The following is a 22,023-nucleotide window of genomic DNA, read 5'->3' on the forward strand; positions in this document are numbered from 1 at the left end:
GCTTCTCACATGTTGTTAAACCCAAATTATGGAAATATGGACACGACGGCAGACACTAAACAGTGCCTTAGAACAGCACTTATTAAATCAATAATTGCTCTTATCAGTCAATAAACTCCTGAGGAAGTTGCTGTTATCCTCAGCACAGGATGGTTTATCCAGTGTATTGACAGGTTGTGTTATTTGCTGTTTGACCAGACTTAAGTAAGTGTCACTCTTTGGGAAGCAAATCTACAATTAATGCTTTAATTGACATTGTTAATTAGATGTTATTTGCAGTACTGCTCAGACATCCTAGAGAAGATGTATCAGAATGCTGAGTTACCAATTCAAAGGACCAAGTACAGAAAATACTCCTTATTTTCGTTTTCTGCAGGAAGAGGTAACAGAGGGGTGAAAAAAAATCCAAGGACTTGCCAATGGCTCTCCACAGAGTTGGTGGCAGAGACCCAGACCTTTCCTGCCCTTTTCTTGCACATTTATCAGACTTTCCTCTTTGATTTTTATTTACTGAGACCCAGAACTCATAATTCACCCCTCACTATGCAACAACTGATGAGAAACTCGACGACAGCAGTTGCTCCTGATTTAAAGTGGACAGGGAAGCTGAAGCCAAGAACCAGCCTGTGCACCATGAGCCTCAGAGCCTTTTAGATCTCCTCCTTGGTGCCAAATCTGTGCTGGCTGCTCTCCACCTGCCTGGCCTCCCGTGGCTTTGTTTATCTGAACACAGCTCGCATTTAACCCTTTTGTTCCAGCGTTTGTCCCTTATTAGTGGCGGGGCGGGAGGGGATGAAAGGCTTCCAAAGCTGTTCAGCTCTGAATTGGCTTGCCCACACTTCTCCCGTAGTCCTGTTGTTCTCATCTCTGTATTGTGGGTTGGAGGGCTGCGCCACAAAGGTAATTCTACAAAAGGTTTTGGATTTTGACAGCATTAAGATCAACATGCAGAGCCTGAACTGTTTTTACTGCACATTGTGTCCCTACAGAACGTGCAGCCACCGGGGCAGAGAGAGGCTGTAGAAAACAATTACAACCCCTTGTTATCCTGCTGTCCAGCTATGTGGATAACGAGGTGGCTGGGCAGGAGCTTAATTTTTTCTTTCCTGCTTTATATAGCACTGATTAGAAGTTTAACATTCAATTTCTAAATGTGAAATAAACCAGAGAGCTCTCATGCCCGAACCCACAGCATCCACCACCTGAGCCTCCTCTCTGCTGTCCAGCTATGTGGATAACAAGTTGGCAGGGCAGGAGTTTACTTTTTTAATTCCTGCCTTATACAGCACTAATTAGAAGTTTTACATTCAATTTCTAAATACAAAATAAACCAGCGAGCTCTCGCGCCCGAATCCGTGGCATCCACCACGCTGAGCCTCCTCTCTGCCTTCCCCATGGCTGCCTGCTGCTGTCCTGCTCCAGCAATCTGTTCAGCCGGCTGGCAAAGCCACAGTCAGGAGCAGCAGGCTACTTAGCAGCTTTTCTGCACTCTCTGAGCTCCCCACACGGGTTCTGGTTCCATACCCTGCCCGCTGTGTCCCTGGAAGGGACATCAGCCCTCTGCCAGCCCTGTGCTGCACACCCACAATCCCACACACACATTATCCAACCATCCCACCTCTATTATTATGGCTCTTTGTGTTTTCCAGAGAAGCTGTGGCTGCCCCTGGATGCCTGTAAGTGTTCAAGGCCAGGCTGGATGGGGAAAGGAACAACCTGGTGATGCCTCAGCTTTCAGCTTTCATATTTTTCAGATTCTGTGCGGCTTTAGTCTGTGGGTCTGGGCTTCACATCAGGGCATGGTGAGCTCTCTGCACAGAGCAGGGACACAAAACAATTCCTGCTCCAGCTGGGCACCAAGGACAAATGATCCAAATCTCAGCCCAAGAGCACAAACCCCGTGGGCTGGAGAGAGAAAAACAAGCAGGATGGGACTGCAGGGGCTGCAGCTGGGGTTGGACACTGAACTGCAATGTGCACATGGAGCAGAGCTGAGCCCAGGGAGAGACCCCGGCAGCGCTCGTGCATTTTGGGACCATTTGGGTTCATCTTGGGTGCAGCCCTGGCTGGGCTCTGGTGCTGCCCAAGGTGGATCCATGGAGGAGATCCTTTGAATCAATCCCTGCTTTGTTCTTTAGCTCTGTCCAGCCTCTGTTCTAGGTCAGCCTGCACAAGGCATCACTGGGATTGTGGAAGGTGTCCCTGCCCATGGCAGGGGGTGGAACTGAGAAGACTTTTAAGGTCCCTTCCTACCTCAATTTGCATTGACAAAGGGATTTGTGAACTGGATGCACACACAGAGACAGTATAAAATGGAGGGGTGTTTGTTTTATTTAGAATACAAGAAAACTGGGGCAGAGGATAATCAAGAGTAAGATTTGGAAGCCCTTTGTGTATTAGTGTGTTTGAATAAGACCTGGTGCCTAAGGACATCTGAGTAACTGATCCTGTGGGGCAAACTCATTCCATCCAGTTTATCTACCTGAAGATAAGTTCACCTGGTTTCTAAGTCTTCTCCCATAAGGGGCAGAGGGTTGGAATTTCCAGAGGATGGTTGGGTTTATATATCTGTCCTACCACGAGAGGAAAAAGCTTCAGCAAAATCTTTGTTACCCAGAGGTTTGTACAAGACATTGCAGTGAAGGCAGGGACAGACTGATACATAATTAATTTCTTCCTCTATCCCAGTTTACATTCAGGACACAGGGACAAGATCCACAAATCATGGGAGAATTCCAGTGAGGTCCCACATGGAGAACAGAAATGTCAGAGCACACAGGGCTGGCTAAGGTAGGACTGATGCACAGATATGATCAATAACATTAAAGGGAAATCATGGCTTTATTTTTTCTTCCTCTTTCCTGTTAAAGGATGTGAAACTAGAAGTGGACTGAGGTCACCATAGCAACTAAGCATCATCTAAACGTTATGTGAGTCCTTCCTTTGAGTCTGGCTGTCACAGGAGCATCCATCAGAGTGCAGGATCAATGCAATTACTATTGAAGGGTCTCCTAGCTCTGAAGAAGGCAGGGATGATAATTGAGAGAAAAACAAAAGTTTTTTCAAACAAGACTCATGAAAAAAATTTGGAACATTGCCCATCGGAGATTGCCAGTTCTGAAATAACTCCTAGAGAAGAAAACAAATGCCTTGCTCAAAGGGAAGCATGAATATGTGCCCACCACACCTAAAATCCTGCAGTCACCTGGAACTCTTTTCCCAATCATTTGGGTCAAGACGAGAAAGATGAACAGAGCAAAGATTATTAGGAAAGGTTGAAGGATCTGCTCATGTTGCCCCTGCAGTGATACTTCAATCTATCCCCTTTTGCAGTGCAAGTGTTCTCCAAACCACTCAGCAGTTCTCAACATCTTCCACCCTTGCATTCTTCCCAAAGATGCAGGATTTTTTCCGCCCTAAAGCCAGATTAGCTCTCAGATCAGTAATAAAGTTCTTAAGCTGCGTTGCAGCTTTTTCCTGACCACTGCAGGATGTCCCCCTGCAGAGGACCAAGGACTGGATCTTCAGCTGAAAAGCTCTTGCTTGTGCTGCACATTTGAGTATCCGAGGCACAAAGCCTTACGTCCACATAATTTAGTGGGAAAGGCCATAAAATGTCTTTTTTTCTGCTTGAAAAGACTCATCTGAGAGGCTCAGCTATTTGAATAGAATTGTAGATCCCGTTACTATTCTTTGATGACAGCATTTTCCTCCCATTTTCTCTGCATTGCAGATGGACTTCATGATGCTGTGACCATGGAGGCTTAATTATAGCTTTTCCTCCTCTCTTTGGAAAAGCTGGAGTAATCTCATGGCTTTACTGCCTGTGCAAAGCCCATGGATGAAAACCAGCTGGAAATTACTTGTTATCTATCAAGTGCCATTTTATATATATGTTTCTTTCTTTCTTTTTAAATTTTTTAAATGGTTTATTTATAAAATGGATGGCCTTTGCACTGAACTTGATTATGACTGCTATGTAGAATCTTACATAAAATTAAGGCTGAAACAAAGGTTTCAGAGTCCCGGTTGCTTCAATAAACAAATAAATAAAAATAAGCTCCAATGGCTCATTATTCCCACAATGAGAATGCTGGGATGGATCATACATGTTTTCCAGAGAAAACTTGGTTACAGGGCTTGCCTTCCCTCGCTTTCCAAGGAGGATGTTGGAATACTTATCCAAGCAAAACATCCTTGAAGAGAAATCTGGACCTTTGCACTCATCTTTTGCCTTTTTGACAGGCTAATGCAATTTCCAATTTCCCTCTGCTGCAATGCTGACCTTAATTTCAGCAGTAGCAACAAAACCCTGCATCTTTTACCTCAGTAAAAATAAGCACACAATCTTCCAGGGATATTTGGGATTTCAGGAGGCCCCTGATCTTTATCAGTCACTTTTTCTTCCCGTCTAAACAAAAAATTATCAATACATAACCCAAACTAATATAAACTGCAACTTGCAAATATTTCCAACAGCTTTCACTTTGGGAAGTCAGTGACTTTTATTGTCTTTTCACCCACTCAGGGGGTTTTGTACCTTTTTCCCATGTCAGCTTTTAAAGGCTTTACCAGGACTGTCTCTCCAGAAAGGACACAAAAGGATTTGGAGATAGAGCATCACTTCCCCTCTCATTAACTCTTCTCTTGTCATCCTATTCTAATTGATTAGGGATAAATGTAAACTCAGGCACAGACTGCTTCCCAAATCCAATTAACCCCGTGTTCATTAATCCCACCGTCCACCCTCGGCATCTCTAGTGCAGCACTTATGAGGCTTGGCTTTCTCACACAATCAATTAATCAATTAATTAGCACAACAAAGTACTTGAGTGTTTCCCTGTGTTTTAAATGGGATCAGTGACAGACTATTTCCAATTTCTTGGGATAACAGAGCTTGTTGCCTGAGCACTGATTGTGTTCAACCAAGAGAAGCAACAAGCCAAAGAGTTTGGTTCTGAAATGTGAGAAGAGGTTGTAATTCCCTCTTAAACTTTCTAATACCTGATTACATTCTTTATTCTACTGGATTTTAATTAGAAACCCTTAATCATGGTGTCAGTTTGGGATAGGTTTTATGCCTTTGGTAAAAATTAGGAGAATCTTCGCTGTTGTACATGTAAACCATGTTTTGTGGTAAATGTATCAGGGAGCATTCTAAACTGAGCACCAGAAAAACTACCTGAATTGCTGGAAGATTCAGTAAGAGCTGCTCATATTTATTATTTGGATTTCTGAATGAAAGAGTTTTCCAAATGTGGAGCATATGGCAATGCTCAGAAACTGTCAATTATCCTTTGTATTATTTCTTACTGCAAATCAAAGGACTGAAAATATGTTCATTTCTGATCTGGTTATTGAGTTTCATTTGGGTGTGTTTATACATTCCAGAATATTTCAGCTGTACAGTGCCAAGCACAAAAAGCCACAGATTTTGCTTCTGCAGCTTTCCATTGCCAGGCAATATCACCTCTCTCTGAAAAAAAAAAAAAAAGGGAAAAAAAACAACAAAGAAGAGAAAGTTCTCCAGCTGGGAGTGCAGATCACTATGGTAGAGCCATCTCCAGGTCTTGCTCTGTCCTACTGAAAGGTAACATCACAGCTTGGCATGGTTTTCTTCTTTTTACCTCTTCAAATATGCCTTAGAATGCTTTAAATATGTCCTGTGGTGGCGTGGATGTTTCTGGAGCCAGTGCTGGGAAAGCACTGGGGAAATGGTAACATACAACAGAGAGGTCATGGAAGTGACAGCTCCTGGTGGAAATAATGATTGATGGATATCAATCACAGAAATCCATGTGGAAGAGAGAAAAAAAAATTGGAAACTATCTAGAAGGAAAGGCACTGTAATCCCTAATTTACAAGATGAGAAATAATAAGCTTTTTTCCACTGGAGGAAAGGAATCTCCAGCAGAGAGATTTTAAGAACAATACTTTTGTTCACAGCCTGCATCTGAAAGGAATGAAAAATTCTTTCTGATTCTGGAGGATCGGAGAGGTGAAATGAAATTTTAGAAGACAGGGTTGCCAAGCACACAGAATTTCACTTTGAACTTTCTGCAGGATGTTGACAGCAGCCCAAAAATTACTCTTTGGTTTAATTGCAGTGAAGGTTAAAGCAGAGCAGATTAAAACCAGCAACAGCTGGTATTTTTAGCTAAATACACAGCTAATTTTTCCAAAAAGCATCCCTCCAGATGACAGCTTAGTTAGTTAATTTTTCTTTTGTAGTCTCTTATATTTTTTTCCCCATTTTGCTCCATATGGAAATCAGACATCCAAGTAAAGGCAGTCAGATTCCTTTCTGAAATTCACAAAACAAGCAGTGACTTTTCTCACCTCCAGAAAAGCATTTGAGAGGGGTCAGAAAAAGCATCTTCTACAAGAGCCCATTGATTTATATTAACTGAACCAGAAATCCATGTGATCTCTTCATAAATTCACGTGTAAATTTAAATATCCAAAGCCAGGTGAGATATTTCCCACCCACTCTTTAAGATCAGCACACCCTATGATTGCCCTGGGATTACCTACAGGTGCTTCAGAGCACAAACTTTTAAAAAGTATAATTTAAAGTTATTGCTGCATTTGTAAAAATTATCTAACATATAAAAATGTTGCTGTACTAGGAATGATTTTGCCATTTATTAATATTAGTGCCCATGCCCAGCCTAGCTCCATATTCTAGAAACAGAGCAGCAGCCAGAGGACACTATAACAATCCCTAAAATGTGATTATCCATGTCTTAGAAACATTATCGTTCTGTAATAACCCATTACTTAGGGAACCATCATGAAATGTGACTTTTTTCATTAAAACCTCATTGAACAAACACACTTGGCTAATTAAAATTAGCAGCAATGATGGCAAAGCTGATGCTGATTCACCCAGGAGAGTGAATGGGATGTTGATAACTGGGATGTTGGCAATTCCACCTTGGGGTCAGCAGTGCAATCCCAGCCACATCTGCTGAGATATCCAGCTGCTCCAGGTTAAATGTTTATTTGTTTATCTAATAATGATGAATCTTGGGTGTGTTCCTGGTGAACAGATGTCCAAAAACCCCTCAAACCCAGCCCTACACAAGGTAACAGCTGTCACTTTTATTGGGGATCCCATGAGGAGATAAAGGAATGGGACATATGTTTCCACTGGATAGAAAATTCTCCCCTTAGGGTCGTAGTGTCACCCTGCCACAGGCCAAATGGGAAGTACAGTGTGTGAGGAGATCTGTAAATCCTGGGAAAATTATTTAAAAATGTTATTTCAGCCCTTTATTTTACATAGATAAAATAAATAGAACAATAAAAAAAAGGAGTTTATATAGAAATTTATATATTAAGTTTATATAATATGTATATTATATCATCATATATAATATATAAAATACAATATATATTATACATTATGTATAATATATATAATAGACATAACACAATATATTATATATTTATTTATTTACTCTTCTAAAGGCTCTATCATTTTAATTGAAAGAAACTGTATTTTCTTGCAAACAATTTATATTATTTTCATTTAAATAATTTATGTAACTAAATAAAATCTTTATTTAGATAAATTGAAGGCATGAATATAATAAATACAATAAAAATCCTGATTTTATTTAAATATATACATTTTTGTTTAGATAAATTTAAAATAATATAATAACAATCTATTTTTATTTAAATAATTTAATTCACATTAAAATTATTTCTATTTAAAAGTATTTTTTCCATTAACAAGTAACTATTTACTTAAGACCTGGAACAGGTCAAATTGAGTTCATCTTATTTCTAAAGTGGGTCATGGCTTAGGTGACATTGGTGATGCCTGTCCTTGGAAAGGATGTGTCAAAAGTGAGGATTTCAGAATTCCTGGAGCTGTGCATGGAACACTCCTAAAACTCCTAAAAATGATGCTCTGTGTGTGTGGCGATGCAAAAAACCCAGATTTTGGACTCGAGGCTGTAAATTAATAATTAATTGATAAAATAAACTTTGGGAAAAAGGATCCACAGTGATGAACTTGTTCCTCAAAGGAGAGTGCTAATTAAGGGATCTGCAGTGGGTGCTGGGAGCAAATGGACCAATCTGTGCTAATTACCAGCACAGGGACAGAAGGATGTTTATGTCTGTGTTTATTTTTATGTTTAATGAGACATAAACAAAAATCATCACACACAAAATGTGATGGAACTTCTGCTTCTCTCCAGAAATCTTTAATTCCCCCCTGAACCCCAACATGCAGCTCCTCACTGCTCATCTCAAGCCTGTGTTCTCCTTCAGCACAAGCAGAACCTGCTCTACATTTTAATTATTTCCTAAAATTGATTCCAACTGTGTTACCCAAGACCCAAACACAGATCTGGGTCCCCACTGAATTCAATGGCTGAATATACCCTTTAGCAGCTCAAATTTGTGGTATTTTCATGTTGTGTAGTCTGTGAAGGCTTTTTTTCACACCTTCCCTCCCACCCCATGTACACTCATGTATCTACACACAAATATCCTGTTTTTTTGCAATTTATTTGTAGCTGGAGCCCAGCTGGAGAGTTTTTGATGTCTCTTTATCCTGAGGATCTAAGTGAGGCTTTACACTCGTGCTGATCATGAGGCTTTGCCAAGCAGAGGTGAAGAAGAAAGAGAAAATACTTTACCATCTTCAGAGATGATAAATCTGAAGAGTGCAGGACACTTGACAAAGACAATTTCTCCCACACTTGCAGGTTTCCAGCATGTGATATTGTCCCACATTCCTGGGCACCCTGTGGAAGAGAAGGAGGGATAAAATGTGTTAGTGGTGCAAATCTATCCCTTTCCTCACACTGTTACTGAGCTTTGTAGTTAGTTCTTCCTTCTATAAATAAAAAGATTCTTGTTTAGAATAATAAACAATGCCAATTTTCCTGGGAAAAAAAAATTTTCATTTACAGGAATAGCATAAAATCCTTAGTAGCATCACACAGTAATGGCCAGACTTTACTCTCCAAGAAGATGCCATTAGTCCCAATTTCTAATTTCCATGCCTTAGTCCCAATTTCACTCCCAATTTCACACGCCAGAAACAAATTTTCCATTCAGTATGAAACCTACTGCCATTTAAATATCTTTCAGAAGGGCTGGGTTAATAATTAAAAACAAACAAACAAAACCCAAAACAACAGAAAAACTTATGGATCATATCTTTGATTAAATTCCATGAATTTCCCTTGGCTTTAATCCTTGTAAAGGTTTGGGAACTCACTCATTTTGGAATTTGTCTCAAAACAGAAAAGCAGTTTCTGCTTCATCCTGAAGCCACTTCTGTGGATATGTAAGACACACTCACTCTTCCATCCCACTTCTTAAAAAATGTCCTTCCTTACCAAAAAACTGTCCTAACATCATTCATTATTTTTACTACAGCCTTTGCTCTAGAGAATATAAACTCACAATGTCAAAAGAGGATTTTTTGACCTCTAATGATTTCTTGCTTAAGCTAAAAATAGATTCAGCTCTTTAATAACAGTTCATAGATGAGGCTTCAGGTAACAAACTTAGAAGCAAAGGTCTGAGTGGTAAAAAATCCCAATTTCCTGCTACATGAACACAGGAAGAGGAGATGATGGGACCATGGGTGGGAGCTGTCTTTTCTTGGGATATAAGAAAAATTAATTTAAAATTTATTGTAAATAGAGTAAAGGAACCCAGCTCCTGCTTCCTTCTGGTCTCTGTGCCAGAGGTGTGAAAAACAGGATTTCAAGAAGAATAAATCTTCCTGTAGTCCTGCAAAAACCATTTTACCATCTTACAAACCTAGAAGACTTATCCTGAGTACACAAAAACTCAGAGAAATATCCCAAATTTGCTGCTAATATTTAAAAAAAAATAGTGAGTGAATTTCAAATAAAAATCATCTTTTGCCTCAGCAGGAAAACAAAGAAGAACCAAACCTAAATATTTCCACTGCTTATTTGCATTTGATGTTGAGATTGAACCAATAATCCTATCAACTGAAAAAGAGCCTCTAGCTCCATGATTTTCTACGAGGTTTTCTGTCAAAATTCTCTCCCTCTGACTGCGTGCCAAGGGAAATAAAACCTTCAGGAAAAGCAGATAATACTTCCAAGGATTTCTGCCTGGCATGAGTCCAATATAACGAGACGTGGGTGATGAACTCTAAAAGCTGCGTGGGCTCCACCAGCTCTGGTGACTCAGCAGGTCCCCGTCAGTGGAGGAGGGATGTTCTCAGCACTGGATTTGGTGTCTTTTTTTTTTTTCCATCAGCTTCAGTGGCAGCAACTCAACTCCTATTTTTTTTCCCCGGTCCTACGTTTTATTTTTCTCACAAAAATAGAAGGCTGAGAGTACCACGTGTGCTGAGTAGAGCAGCTCTGAGTAAGTTGGTGTTTAAAGAATTAGGTCAGTGTCAAACAATGTTGTTGTGATGTTCAACATCATAATAACAAGACCCACCATAATACAAAATTGTGGCAAAAATGCTCATTAAATCATCACAGGAGATGGAAAAATATAAAGGAATCTTCACATTTGCTCCTCTACCTCTCTTTTCCCACTCCTGTCCCAGATTGTTTCTTTTGCCAGATGAGGATCTCATCCCATGAGTGCTGTAATTCACTAGAATATTTCTAAAAGTCTCAAAACCTGGGGTTTGAAAGGTTTGGGCAGTCTTAGCACATCGTGGGGACACTGGGGTGTCCTGTACCAGAAGGTGGACTCCATGATCCTTGTGGGTTCCTTCCAGCTCAGGATATTCTGATTTTATCATTTTTTGATACTGTTTATGCACTAAAGATGGAAATCAAGACCCATGTTGAGTGATGTTAGATTTTATTATCCTTGATAGCTTGTGTGTGTCCATGCAGCAGGAAATGCATTTTCCATGAAAATCTGAGGATGTGCAGCAACAGGTTTATAGCTCACTGAGGTGTGGCACTATGTACCAAAGTAAATTATGTGTGAACATCCACGTTAACGAGACATTTGCTTACAAGGGATGCTGGAGATAATCAGTGCTTAATGAGATCTTTGGAGAAACACCTGTTGGTCTTGCTTGAGTTAACTGTGTTGAATAGGAAAAACTTTGTTATTTCTTATTATTATTTCAACAGAGATATCTTCCAATATATAGATATTATCCAGCAATGGATAATGCAAATCAGAGAAATGCAAGGATATCCTCAGGCTGCAGAACAGGAACAGCCAGAGTATAAATATCCCATGGCAGTGTGGATGAAATTCAGTTATAGCAGGTGGCTGATTTTGTGGTAATTCCATGCAGAGATAAAAAGCAGCCCCATTTAAAAAGAAATTACAAGTTCATTGTGTTAGAAAACACTGATGTGCTGACATTGGGAGAGAGGGGAGAGAGAAGCAGCAAGTCAAGTAATTTACTTTAAAATAGGGGAGAGATGGAGATTGTAAAGGATTCCCCATCAAAAAGAACATTGTCTGATCCCACTTGAAAAAGTGTATTTGAAACCAATAATTAAAAAGAGCAAAGAAAAGGATGACAACAATAAAATAAATAAAAATTAAATGGAATAAAGGGCAGCATGCACAATCTCCCTACATTTGTAAACCATGCTGCAGCCAGCAATTCCTGCTGGGTGAAATCTGCCCACGGAAATCAAAGTGACTTGAGTGTGAAACTGCCCAGCAGGGTCTCCTCTGGCACTGACGGGGTCTCCCCACTGCCCAGTGACGTAGGGATGCCCAAGAAAGCTTGGGAAGAGGTGGCTCACACACTCCAATTGAAGCTGGAGAAATTTTCCTAGTTTTTATCATCTTAGGAAATCAGTAATAAAGAATAAGATTTCAAGTGGGATGGAACGAAACAAAAAAATTACAGGTGGTGGTGTTGCTAATGGATGGTGTTGGAATCAAAACAGTCACAGATTTAGAGAGTCATTAAGGTTGGAAAAGCCCTCTCAGATCATCAAACCAGCACTGCCAAGTCCACCACTAAACTCTATCCCCAAGTGCCGCATCCACGTGTTTTTTAAACACTTTTATGGATGGTGATTCCACCACTTCCCTGTTCAGCTTGTTCCAATGCTTGACCACCTTTCCAATGAAAAAAATTTCCCCAATATCCAATCTAAACCTCCCCTGGCACAAGCCAAGGCTGTTTGCAGAAAGCAAAAATCCTGCCTTCCCTTCCTGTGTCTGCACTGCAACTTGCAGCTGGAATTTGGGGAACACTGTGGGATTCACCCCAGATTTCAGAAGTGGTGCAAAACTTGACAGCTGGTCCTGAGTAAGTGTTTCTGCCCTTTTCATAGAAGAGAAATGCTTCCACTTATTCAGTTATTCCACTTATTCACCCCTCTCCTTTGAGGGATGGGTGATCCTTTGTGATCCCTATTCTGTGCTGCTGACTTTTGAGGAAACACAAAATCATTCAACTCTAGGTTAAATCTGGATTAGTTGAACTTCAGATGTCTATTTTTTTTTTCCCTTACCCATTTGCCCTACTCAGAAAAGCAAAGTTTCCTCTGTAGCTCAGACAGAGAGACTTTACAGACAGGAATAATCCCATTTTCAGGTGGCACTGGTGGGGAATCACCCTGTGAAGTGGACTTGCATCTCCTCACTGACTACACTAGGTTGAAGGAAGGTAAGAAAAAGCTTAGCTTAGACAGCTGCCTTTGAAATGTTTTTTTAAATGTTTGTATTTCCTACAGGTGCTGTGTGGTCTTTTGGGGTAGAAATGAACCAACTCTGTTCTTTGGTTAAAGGCATCACCAGTGGCTCCACAATCTCCTTTAGACACTTCCCAAGCCTGGGAAAAGGAGTCCAGCTGAGGGCTGGGACATGTCCCTGAGGAACCTGAACCACAGGCTGCTTTTAAAAGCCCTCATGTTCATTCCCTATATCTCTGCCTCAAACTTCTACTTGTAGAAGGGGAATAAAATTCATGTTAAGACTGTGAGCTGCCTGGGACTGGATCCACTTTGTACTTTTACTTCAAAAAACAAAGTCCTTTCTGCTGACGCACAATGTTTATGTAAATTTTATATGAATTTCTATGTGAATTTCAGATTGTGGATTTTATATACATTTCATGCCAAGCCCATGACACCCAAGTTTAATTTTCACACTGTTGAAGCTGAGGGAGGTGCCTCACACACCTAAGGATGGATCTGACCTGGCAGCCACTGAAAAAGAACAGCTCTTTCAGAGAAAGGCCACATTTCTTAACAAGGAAACTACAATTATTTATCATTGCAGAGTGTACTGATGCATTTTTAAAATTCTACCCAGCATTAAAACCATTCTAGTCATCCTGCCTCCACAGAGATCCTCACAAACCTTGCTCCCTATTTTCATTTCACACTCTTCCTAACGTGCTACTCCTGGCAGCTGAAAGGCTCCCACTTGCCTGAAATGTCTGGACAAGCACCAAAAAGAAGAAAATAAAAAAATTCCCCAAAGCAAGCCATGCTGGCAGGAGAGCAGTGAGTGATAAACAGCTCTGCTGAAATTGCTGATGGTCCCGTTGCTCAGAATCAGAAGAAAAACCCTCAAAACAATACTAGGATTGATAACATCAAGAACAGTCTTTTAATGAAAGCTTTCAGGTGCACAAAATATCCCTATGACGAGGCATGGCATCGGATTTTCACAATTTTTATAAGTTTCACTAATTAGGACATCTAGAACTTACATCCCATAGGATGGGGTTGTCTTGGTAACCCACCCTGCCCCACTGGAGTCCCTCCAAGGGGTTCTTAACCCTAAATCTTCTTATGTCTCCCAAGTGCTGGTGCAAAACAGGGCTATTAACTTGTTAGAAATAATTTTCTTCCAGAAATTCTAAAATTCTTTACTCTAGAAATTCTAAAGTTAGGCTTTCTCTCATTGCCTTTTCTAACCAAGGGAAAGAAAATGTGCATCTCCAGCTGGTAATTTATCTTAGAACAGGTTGCCCAAAGAAGTGGATGTCCTGTCCCTGGAAGGGTCCAAGGCCAAGTTGGATGGGGCTTGGAGCACCCTGGGATAGTGTAAGAGGTTCCTGAGACTAAACAGAATTTCAGGAAGGTGACACAATGTGTGAGAGAGGGCAACTACTGTTCTCAAGTGTAAGAAAGTGCTAGAAAATCTACAACTAGATATTAAAAGTCCACAAAGCTAAAATCTATAAAAAAAACTTAAAATCTTAAGGCGTTCGTCCCTTACATTCCTTTTTTCCTCTGTCTAGGACTGTCTTGAGAGTCACAGTTTACTAGATAGATATCTACTATAGATATTTATTATTATATTTACTAAGTAGATATTTATATATACTTGGTACATATAAAACCAGATTTTAGGCAGCCCCACAGTGAAGTTCACTGAGTTGAAGGAATTTTAAACCACCTGAGAACAAGGCCTGTTATCTTTCATCACCATTGTGTCACCAGGACTGTGGAAAAACTTATCTTTTTGGTAGATTTGTGTCCTGTTTTCTTAGGTTCCTTGTAGATTTATGTCCTGTTTTCCTATGGTGCCCATATCTCAATCTCTATATTAAAATCCTCTTTACATCCTCTTAGCATCCTCCCATGTCCTCATTTTGCCCTAGTGCAAAATACTTCCTCTCATCCCTGACAACTTTTTGGCAAGAAAAGGTGCAAAGCAGAGTATTTTTTTTGGATAGCAAATCCCTGTGTAGTAACTCACTACTTATTCATTCCTTCCTCTAAATAAAGTAGGTAATTCCTACCTATCTCCTTCTCTATCAAAATTACAATTTTGACATATTTTCAGCACCCCATTTTCAAAAATGGGGGACTGAACAAAGGAGTAATAGTGCAATGGGCAATGGAATTTATGGATTCATACATAGACAGGAGGTAATAGACAAGAATTTGCATAAAATTTCTTCCCTTGGCAAATCAAGAAAAAATGTAATTACATAAATGTTAGACTTCTGTATTTTTCATGTAGGGAAATAAAGGCCTGAGATGAAAATCCATCCTTCTGGCTTACAACATTCAGTTTGATTTTCAGTTCCTCTCCTCATTTATTGGTTTAAAATATCACCTGCAAGGTCGTATTGCCTTCAGGAGAGTAATATCAAAGGAAACGTAATGTAACAAACCAGCATATTAAACTGAATTATGTGGTGCACAGTAACTTCTAAAGGGCACACTACATATAAAGCCTTTCAGAGAGAGGGGAATATGAGATAGGAGCTCTCTGTTCCTTCATAAATCTGGGTAAATACCAAAATAAATAAGGGCTTGAGCCTGGCCTGGGTATGGGGATATCATTTCCAAAAGTAATTGACATTTCAAAGTGAGGGTGTCTTTGAGGAGTTCCTGTCACAGAAATGTTGTTCCTGGAGGTGTTTGGAGCTGGGCACCAACCCTGGAACTCTGCCAGACCCAGCACTGTGCACTGGCAGCCCAGAGAGCCAAAAGCAGGAAGGGCAGGAGGACAAGGGAGGGGATTCTGCAGCTCTGGTGAGATTCCACCTCCTGCACAGAAAGATGTGGAATGAACCCAGAGGACGCCACAGAGATGCTGCAGGGCTGGAGCTCCTCCGGACCCAGGCTGGGAGAGCTGGGAATGTTCACCTGGAGAGAAGAAGGCTCCAGGGAGAGCTCAGAGCCCCTGGCAGGGCCTGAAGGGGCTCCATGAGAGCTGGAGAGGGACTGGGGACAAGGGATGGAGGGACAGGACACAGGGAATGGCTCCCACTGCCAGAGGGCAGGGATAGATGAGGTGTTAGACATTCCTTACTGTGGGACACTGGAAGAGGTTCCCAGAGCAGCTGTTTCTGCTCCTGGATCCCTGGAAGTGCCCAAGGCCAGGTTGGATGGGGCTTGGAGCAGCCTGGGACAGTGGAAGGTGTCCTGCTCATGGCAGGGGGTGGGATGAGATGATCTTTAAGTTCCCTTCTAACCCAAGCCATTCTGGGGTTCTCAGATTCTTTAGTTTCATTTGAAATTTGAGACCATAACAGAGTAAAAATACAACATCAGCTGGAATTTCAGAGTAAGTTATAAGAGAGAGAAAGGGGTTTTTTCCCTTCCCAGGTCTACTCCTGATAAATTCTGGAATTATGAGAACCATGTCTGTTCTTTCATCTGGTCATTTGGCCCAGTTATTAAACCAGGAAGTATTTTTTCTATCCAAGTAAAGCTGTTGGTGCCCAGAGAAGCACCTTGTGCTGTCTAACCTGGTATTCATTCACCTCATCAGCATAAAAGCTTTATGTGTACCTCTAAGGGAAGTTCTGCATTTCTTTTACAGTGCAAAAAATGAAAAAAAAATCCCAGACAACTGTGGACGGCACTGATAGGAAGTTTCTAATTATCACAGAATCATGGAATGGTTTGGGTTGGGAGGGACCTCCAAGATCATTTCATTCCACCCCTTGCCATGGGCAGGGACACCTTCCACTGTCCCAGTGTGCTCCTGATGCCTTGTGCAGGCTGACCTAGAACAGAGGCTGGACAGAGCTAAAGAATAAAGCAGGGATTGATTCAAAGGATCTCCTCCATGGATGCACCTTGGGCAGCACCAGAGCCCAGCCAGGGCTGCACCCAAGATGAACCCAAATGGTCCCAAAATGCACGAGCGCTGCCGGGGTCTCTCCCTGGGCTCAGCTCTGCTCCATGTGCACATTGCAGTTCAGTGTCCAATCCCAGCTGCAGCCCCTGCAGTCCCATCCTGCTTGTTTTTCTCTCTGCAGCCCACGGGGTTTGTGCTCTTGGGCTGAGATTTGGATCCTTTGTCCTTGATGCCCAGCTGGAGCAGGAATTTTGTGTCCCTGCTCTGTGCAGAGAGCTCACCATGCCCTGATGTGAAGCTCAGAACTACACACTAAAGCAGCACAGAATCAAAAAATGTAAAAGCTGAAACCTGAGGCATCACTCCAAGCCCCATCCAACCTGGCCTTGAACACTTCCAGGGATTTCACAACCACCACTTCTCTGGTTAACCTGTTCTAAGATAAATTATCAGCTGGAGATGCGTATTTTCTTCCCCTAATTAGAAAAGCCAATGTGAGAAAGCCTAATTTTAAGTTTAAACCAGCAGGAATCAGAGGAAGTCCATAGGTATAGTCCAAGTTTCTCTGCCAGAGTGGTATGTGAAAAACAATAAACTGTGATCCAACTCACCAGCATTTGACCCACCTCAATATTTTCCATCAGCTGTCCTTAGTATAAAGTCACTCAGAACTATACAATGATTATTTAGAATCCATTATTTATGTAATGAGATTTATAAACCATCAAACAGTATCTACTGGTGCAGCATTATCAGTAAAGTGACTTGTTTTATGGGATGACATTCTCAGAGATCCAAGTGCAGCAGTGTTTGCAGAGAACTTTTATATATATCATCTTAATTAATAAAAGAGAATGCTACAAAAATTATTTGAGATATTTCACTTCTAATGCACTGTGTTAGTAATAGATTATTTAAAAATTAAAAAAGAAAGCATTCAAAACACAGAGGTTTTTGATTGGAATACCAGATTTTATAGCACATTATTTTCATAAGATAAATATTATACTATTATAAAAATATGACTTTGTGATAAATTCAAGATATATTTTAATTACAAATATACATTTATTGCACATTATTATCCTAATTATGTGATGTAAATATTTTATAATATTATATTTCTAATAATTTATATGTTATTAAGGTTATGAAATATTTTACAAAATATATCATAAATATGTTGTATTTTATAACTTTTGTATTCCTTGAAGATTTTTTACATGGCAAAGATCAGCTTTTAAATTACAGGAGCTGTCATTTACAACCAGAGAAGTGTAAATTCTTTTTCTGCTTTTAAAGCTGTTTAGTTCTTTGCAGTCACAGGATATTTATTTCTAAGGTCACACTTATTTCTCCTTTTGCATTGATACCTGCCAAGAAAACCTCATCCAAGAAAATCTCCAGAATCTTTTACGTACTGCCAGCCAACTGGCCTTAGGTGAGCTTTGAAGAGTTTTAAAGGAAAACTTCTATTTGGCAAAAATCTCTGGAACATTTCTTTGTCTAATTAGGCAGCAGAGTAAAAAGCGAATAAGCTGGGAAATCAAGCGGAGTTGTTGTTTTTTCTAGACCTGCTTAAAATATAATAAAAAGGATTGGCTGGTCCCCTCTGAGAAAGTCCCCACCTTGCTGCGCGGGAGGCAGGGAGACTCTGTGAAATTACTGAAAAAATTGGGAGTTTTTTTTCTTTTTCCATCACTGCTGGAGGACAGGATGACACTTCCAAGCTGCCAGAAGCGGAGGCAGTGCCAGGCTCAGCAGCTGCAGAAAATCCAGCTTTGCTCAGGACATGGGATGTGGGAGACCATGGGAACTCCTGGACCACCTAGTCCCCTGCTGGTTCTCAGCTTCTTTTCTGCCTCTGTCAAGGCTGGGATTGAAGGCACATGAGCTGATATTTCACATTCAGGCTTGGATGTTTATCACTTCTTATCTATATTACAAACTGTGAGTTCACAGAATTCTCAGAATTCCCAGAATGACCAGGTTGGAAGAGACCTTCAAGATCATCGAGTCCAACCCAGCCCCAAAAGCTCAACTCAACCCTGGCACCCAGTGCCACATCCAGGCTTTGTTAAACACACCCAGGGATGGGGACTGCACCACCTCTCGGGGCAGCCATTCCAGAACTTTATCAGCCTTTCTGGGAAAAACTTTTTCCTGATATCCAACCTGTATTTCCCTTGGTGCAGATTGAGTTCTACAGCATTCTACTAACAAGCTACAAAATGGCTCGCTATCTTTCTATACAAGGTCTATTAAGGATAAACTATACAATTAAGAAATGACACCTAAATTATTTTCACTTTTAACCCAATAACTAATCACTCAAAATCCTCAATGTGGACTTTTCTGTCCAATTACACAAAACCACCCAAACCCATGGAGAAAGAGAAGATGAAGAAGAAGAAGAAGAAGAAGAAGAAGAAGAAGAAGAAGAAGAAGAAGAAGAAGAAGAAGAAGAAGAAGAAGAAGAAGAAGAAGGACCAGCCTCCGCCCAAAAACCTCCATCTTGCTTTATTTATATTACTATATTCTAAACCCTTAAACTCTCAGTTTCCCACCCTGTGGTATCACACACTTCTATTCAAACTCCACACCCACAATCCCAGTTCTGTCATTCCATTTTGGAAGCTTCTCCACGGCCTCAGGTCAATGCAGTGTTCTCTAGGGGGTCAGTGCCTGGCAGCACAGAAAGTCTGGAATTCTCAGCGGTCAGGGTTCCAACAGTCCTCCTCCCTTTTTTGGGGGGGCACCAGAACATCATCATTCTCCCCCAGCACCAGTTCTGACTCACTTCCCTTCCAGGAGAAGGCATCCTGCACTATTTCAGCTCTGTCTTTCATTAATTCTCCAGGCTGTGACAGATGGGGAGAGGGAGCTACTCCATATATCAGACTGCCACAAATTTTAATCCTTACATGGCTGGCCTCAGAGTAATTTCTGGGAAAAGCATCATAAAAAACCCTGCCTGAAGGTTGCAGAGTCAAGGCAGAGTTTGAGAAGATGGGTTAATAACCATAAAAAAGTGTTGCTCTTCCACACAGCCTCACCTTTCCTTGGTCACATCCTATGGCTACAACCTTCCCATAAAAAGGGATTGACCAAGGACAGCAGGGTAGAGCACTGTCAGCTGTAGCCTGTGTTTGTTAATAGTTTAATTAATATTATCTAAGCATACAACTGGTTGTGGTGTTGAAGTAGCTGGATAGAAATAAATACATACATATAAAATATTATATATATTCAATATATTTTCCCCACAATTATTAATGTGCCTCACAGTGAACCTGGCTCTTAGCTAGGGCTAAAAAGGTAAAAAATCTTCCCAAGCTGGAGATCTGAACAGTCCACTGACAGTTTTGCCACCCTTGGAGTGATATTTGGCCCGTTATGAGATTTATGGGTCTGTGAAGAAGACATCTGGAAAGATCTCTGGGATAAACAGTTGCCATGGAGACAGAGAAAGTAGAAATTTTTTCAGACTGTCTTTTTGGTAATTTGGAGTCTGCATTTCTTTGAAAATGGAGACAGGATTTAATGGCATGGAGGGAGATGAGGAGAAGATTTAACAGCAGGTCTCTTGAGCCTTGAGCCTTTATTATTCAAAATAATAAATTCACGGCTCCAAACCTTTTCTGTCTCAAAGGAAAATAATGATAACATCTTTCTTTGATTTGTTCATTTCTAACTAATCCCACAACAGCACTGGAGTGGGACTAAAATGGGACACAAACCTTGCAAGAGTCTCTGAGTCTGAGTCTTAAAAATATCTCAACACAAGAGAACAGGATTTTCAATGGGAATTATTCAGGCAAAGCTGTGGTTAATCATTGCCCAGTCAATTACATTTGTCAGGAATTTTGTCTTGTTTCTAAAAGGATAAACAGACCAAAGAAAACAGGCAAGCAATAAACAACTGAAAAGAGAACTGACCTTGGTTTATATGATTGATATTTTCAGAAATTAAATTAAATTGGGGTACACATATATTAAGATCCCTCAAAAGGAATTTACAAATTATTACTATTTTTGTTTCAGGGTAGCTCTGGGTGTTAAAAAGATTTTCTGCTCTTTTTTACAGCTGGAAAACAAAACCAAACAAACCACAGCAAATGGTGACACTGAAATCTAAATGGCTCTCCAGAGCCAGAACTGTAAAATCAAGCTTCCTCTTCATATTCTGACTCCTGCTCCCCACCTTCTTGCTTTTCTGGTGTTTATAAATAGAATTATCTCAGTGGAAAATGCAGAAGATAACTTCTAACTGATCTTGGGCCAAATCCACTCCTGATGTAAGCAGAGTGACGGCAGTGGGGACACCCCTGAGAGGCATTTGTTCCTTGTTTACTCCTTCAAACCTTTGGAGGATGAGAAACTACTGAATTAAAGAACTTAATTTCTTCCAGCGTGCAAATTCCATAATCTGTCCTGGAAATTGTTCTAGTGGTGAGTCAAACAACTCCTTATTACAGCTCGTGGGACCTCATGGTCTAGTGGAGGAAACAAAGGAAATAAATCCATTATCAACAGCCAGTCCAGTCCCTGTGAGGGGATGCTGCATTTCATGCTCCTGAACAGGAACACAATTTAACACAGAGTTTAACAAAACCTCTCTCCTCTTCCATACTGAAGTTCTCTGAGTGCCCACAACTTATTCAGAGTGGAAAAAAAATAACACTGCAAATTCAATGTGATCCGGCCTCATTGGAAATGGTGTGAACAGCATAGAAGATGTCAGAAGTATTTATGATGTTTAGGTACAGGGAACACATTAGGGCAAAATGCCCAGAAAACCACAGGAAGACCCAAAATTACAGTTGTGTTAATACAAAACCTGAATAAATAGAGACAAGATGATTCCTCTTTGCTTGTCTTTGGACCAGAAGGAGTGTGATGGGTCTGGCTTTCTTTGTCTAAAGGCTGGAAGGATACAGGAAGAAAAGGGAAATGGCTGCCTGGAGGACTTGACAATTTATGGTCAATTTACAGGAGCAGCAACAGCAACATACAGAGATATGGATCAAACCTTCAGCAGTGCTGGGTTAGTCACTACCTCCATAAAAGGAAGTCATTATCTCCATTGAAGGAAGAAGTATTTTGGAAATAATGTGGATTTTAACAATATTTGTGAAAAAAAAAAGAAGTCTGCACATCCTCAGTTTCATATGGCTTACTCCTGTAAATAAAGAGTTAATTCCAAAGGAGCTAATAAGGTTCTCCATGTCTAAAGCTGCTGTAAGTCAGAGATTAATTGATTTAGAAAATTTAGAGATGGGTTAAAACAGAAATATGAAAATTAGGTAAGTATATTATTATTCCTTCTCCCTCTCTTCCTATTAGAAAGAGTTAAAGATAAGTAAGAACGAAATTGTTCTGTAGTCTTTCTCACAAATATGTGTGGGCAGATAATTACCCTCCATATGAAGTAATAAATAACTATAAAAATTTGCATACATCTAATAAATATTTTTTAATTGGAATATGGAATCATTATGGAAAAATGGAAAATGATCC

The 22,023-nt window shown here is 40.4% G+C and overlaps 1 protein-coding gene across 13 annotated transcripts in view; it reads right to left on the minus strand.

Moving 5' to 3' along the window:
* ADCYAP1R1 (ADCYAP receptor type I) overlaps nt 1-22,023 on the minus strand; it is a 152,707-nt gene that overhangs the window by 55,279 nt on the left and 75,405 nt on the right. For all 13 annotated transcript variants that reach the window (XM_064419921.1, XM_064420391.1, XM_064420321.1 and 10 more), the window contains one exon: nt 8,658-8,765. In XM_064419921.1, the coding sequence (XP_064275991.1) occupies nt 8,658-8,765 (108 nt within the window). The remainder of the gene's footprint in view (nt 1-8,657; nt 8,766-22,023) is intronic.

The sequence above is a fragment of the Passer domesticus genome, chromosome 1 (assembly GCF_036417665.1).
Source record: "Passer domesticus isolate bPasDom1 chromosome 1, bPasDom1.hap1, whole genome shotgun sequence".
In the NCBI taxonomy this organism is placed as follows: Eukaryota; Metazoa; Chordata; class Aves; order Passeriformes; family Passeridae; genus Passer; species Passer domesticus.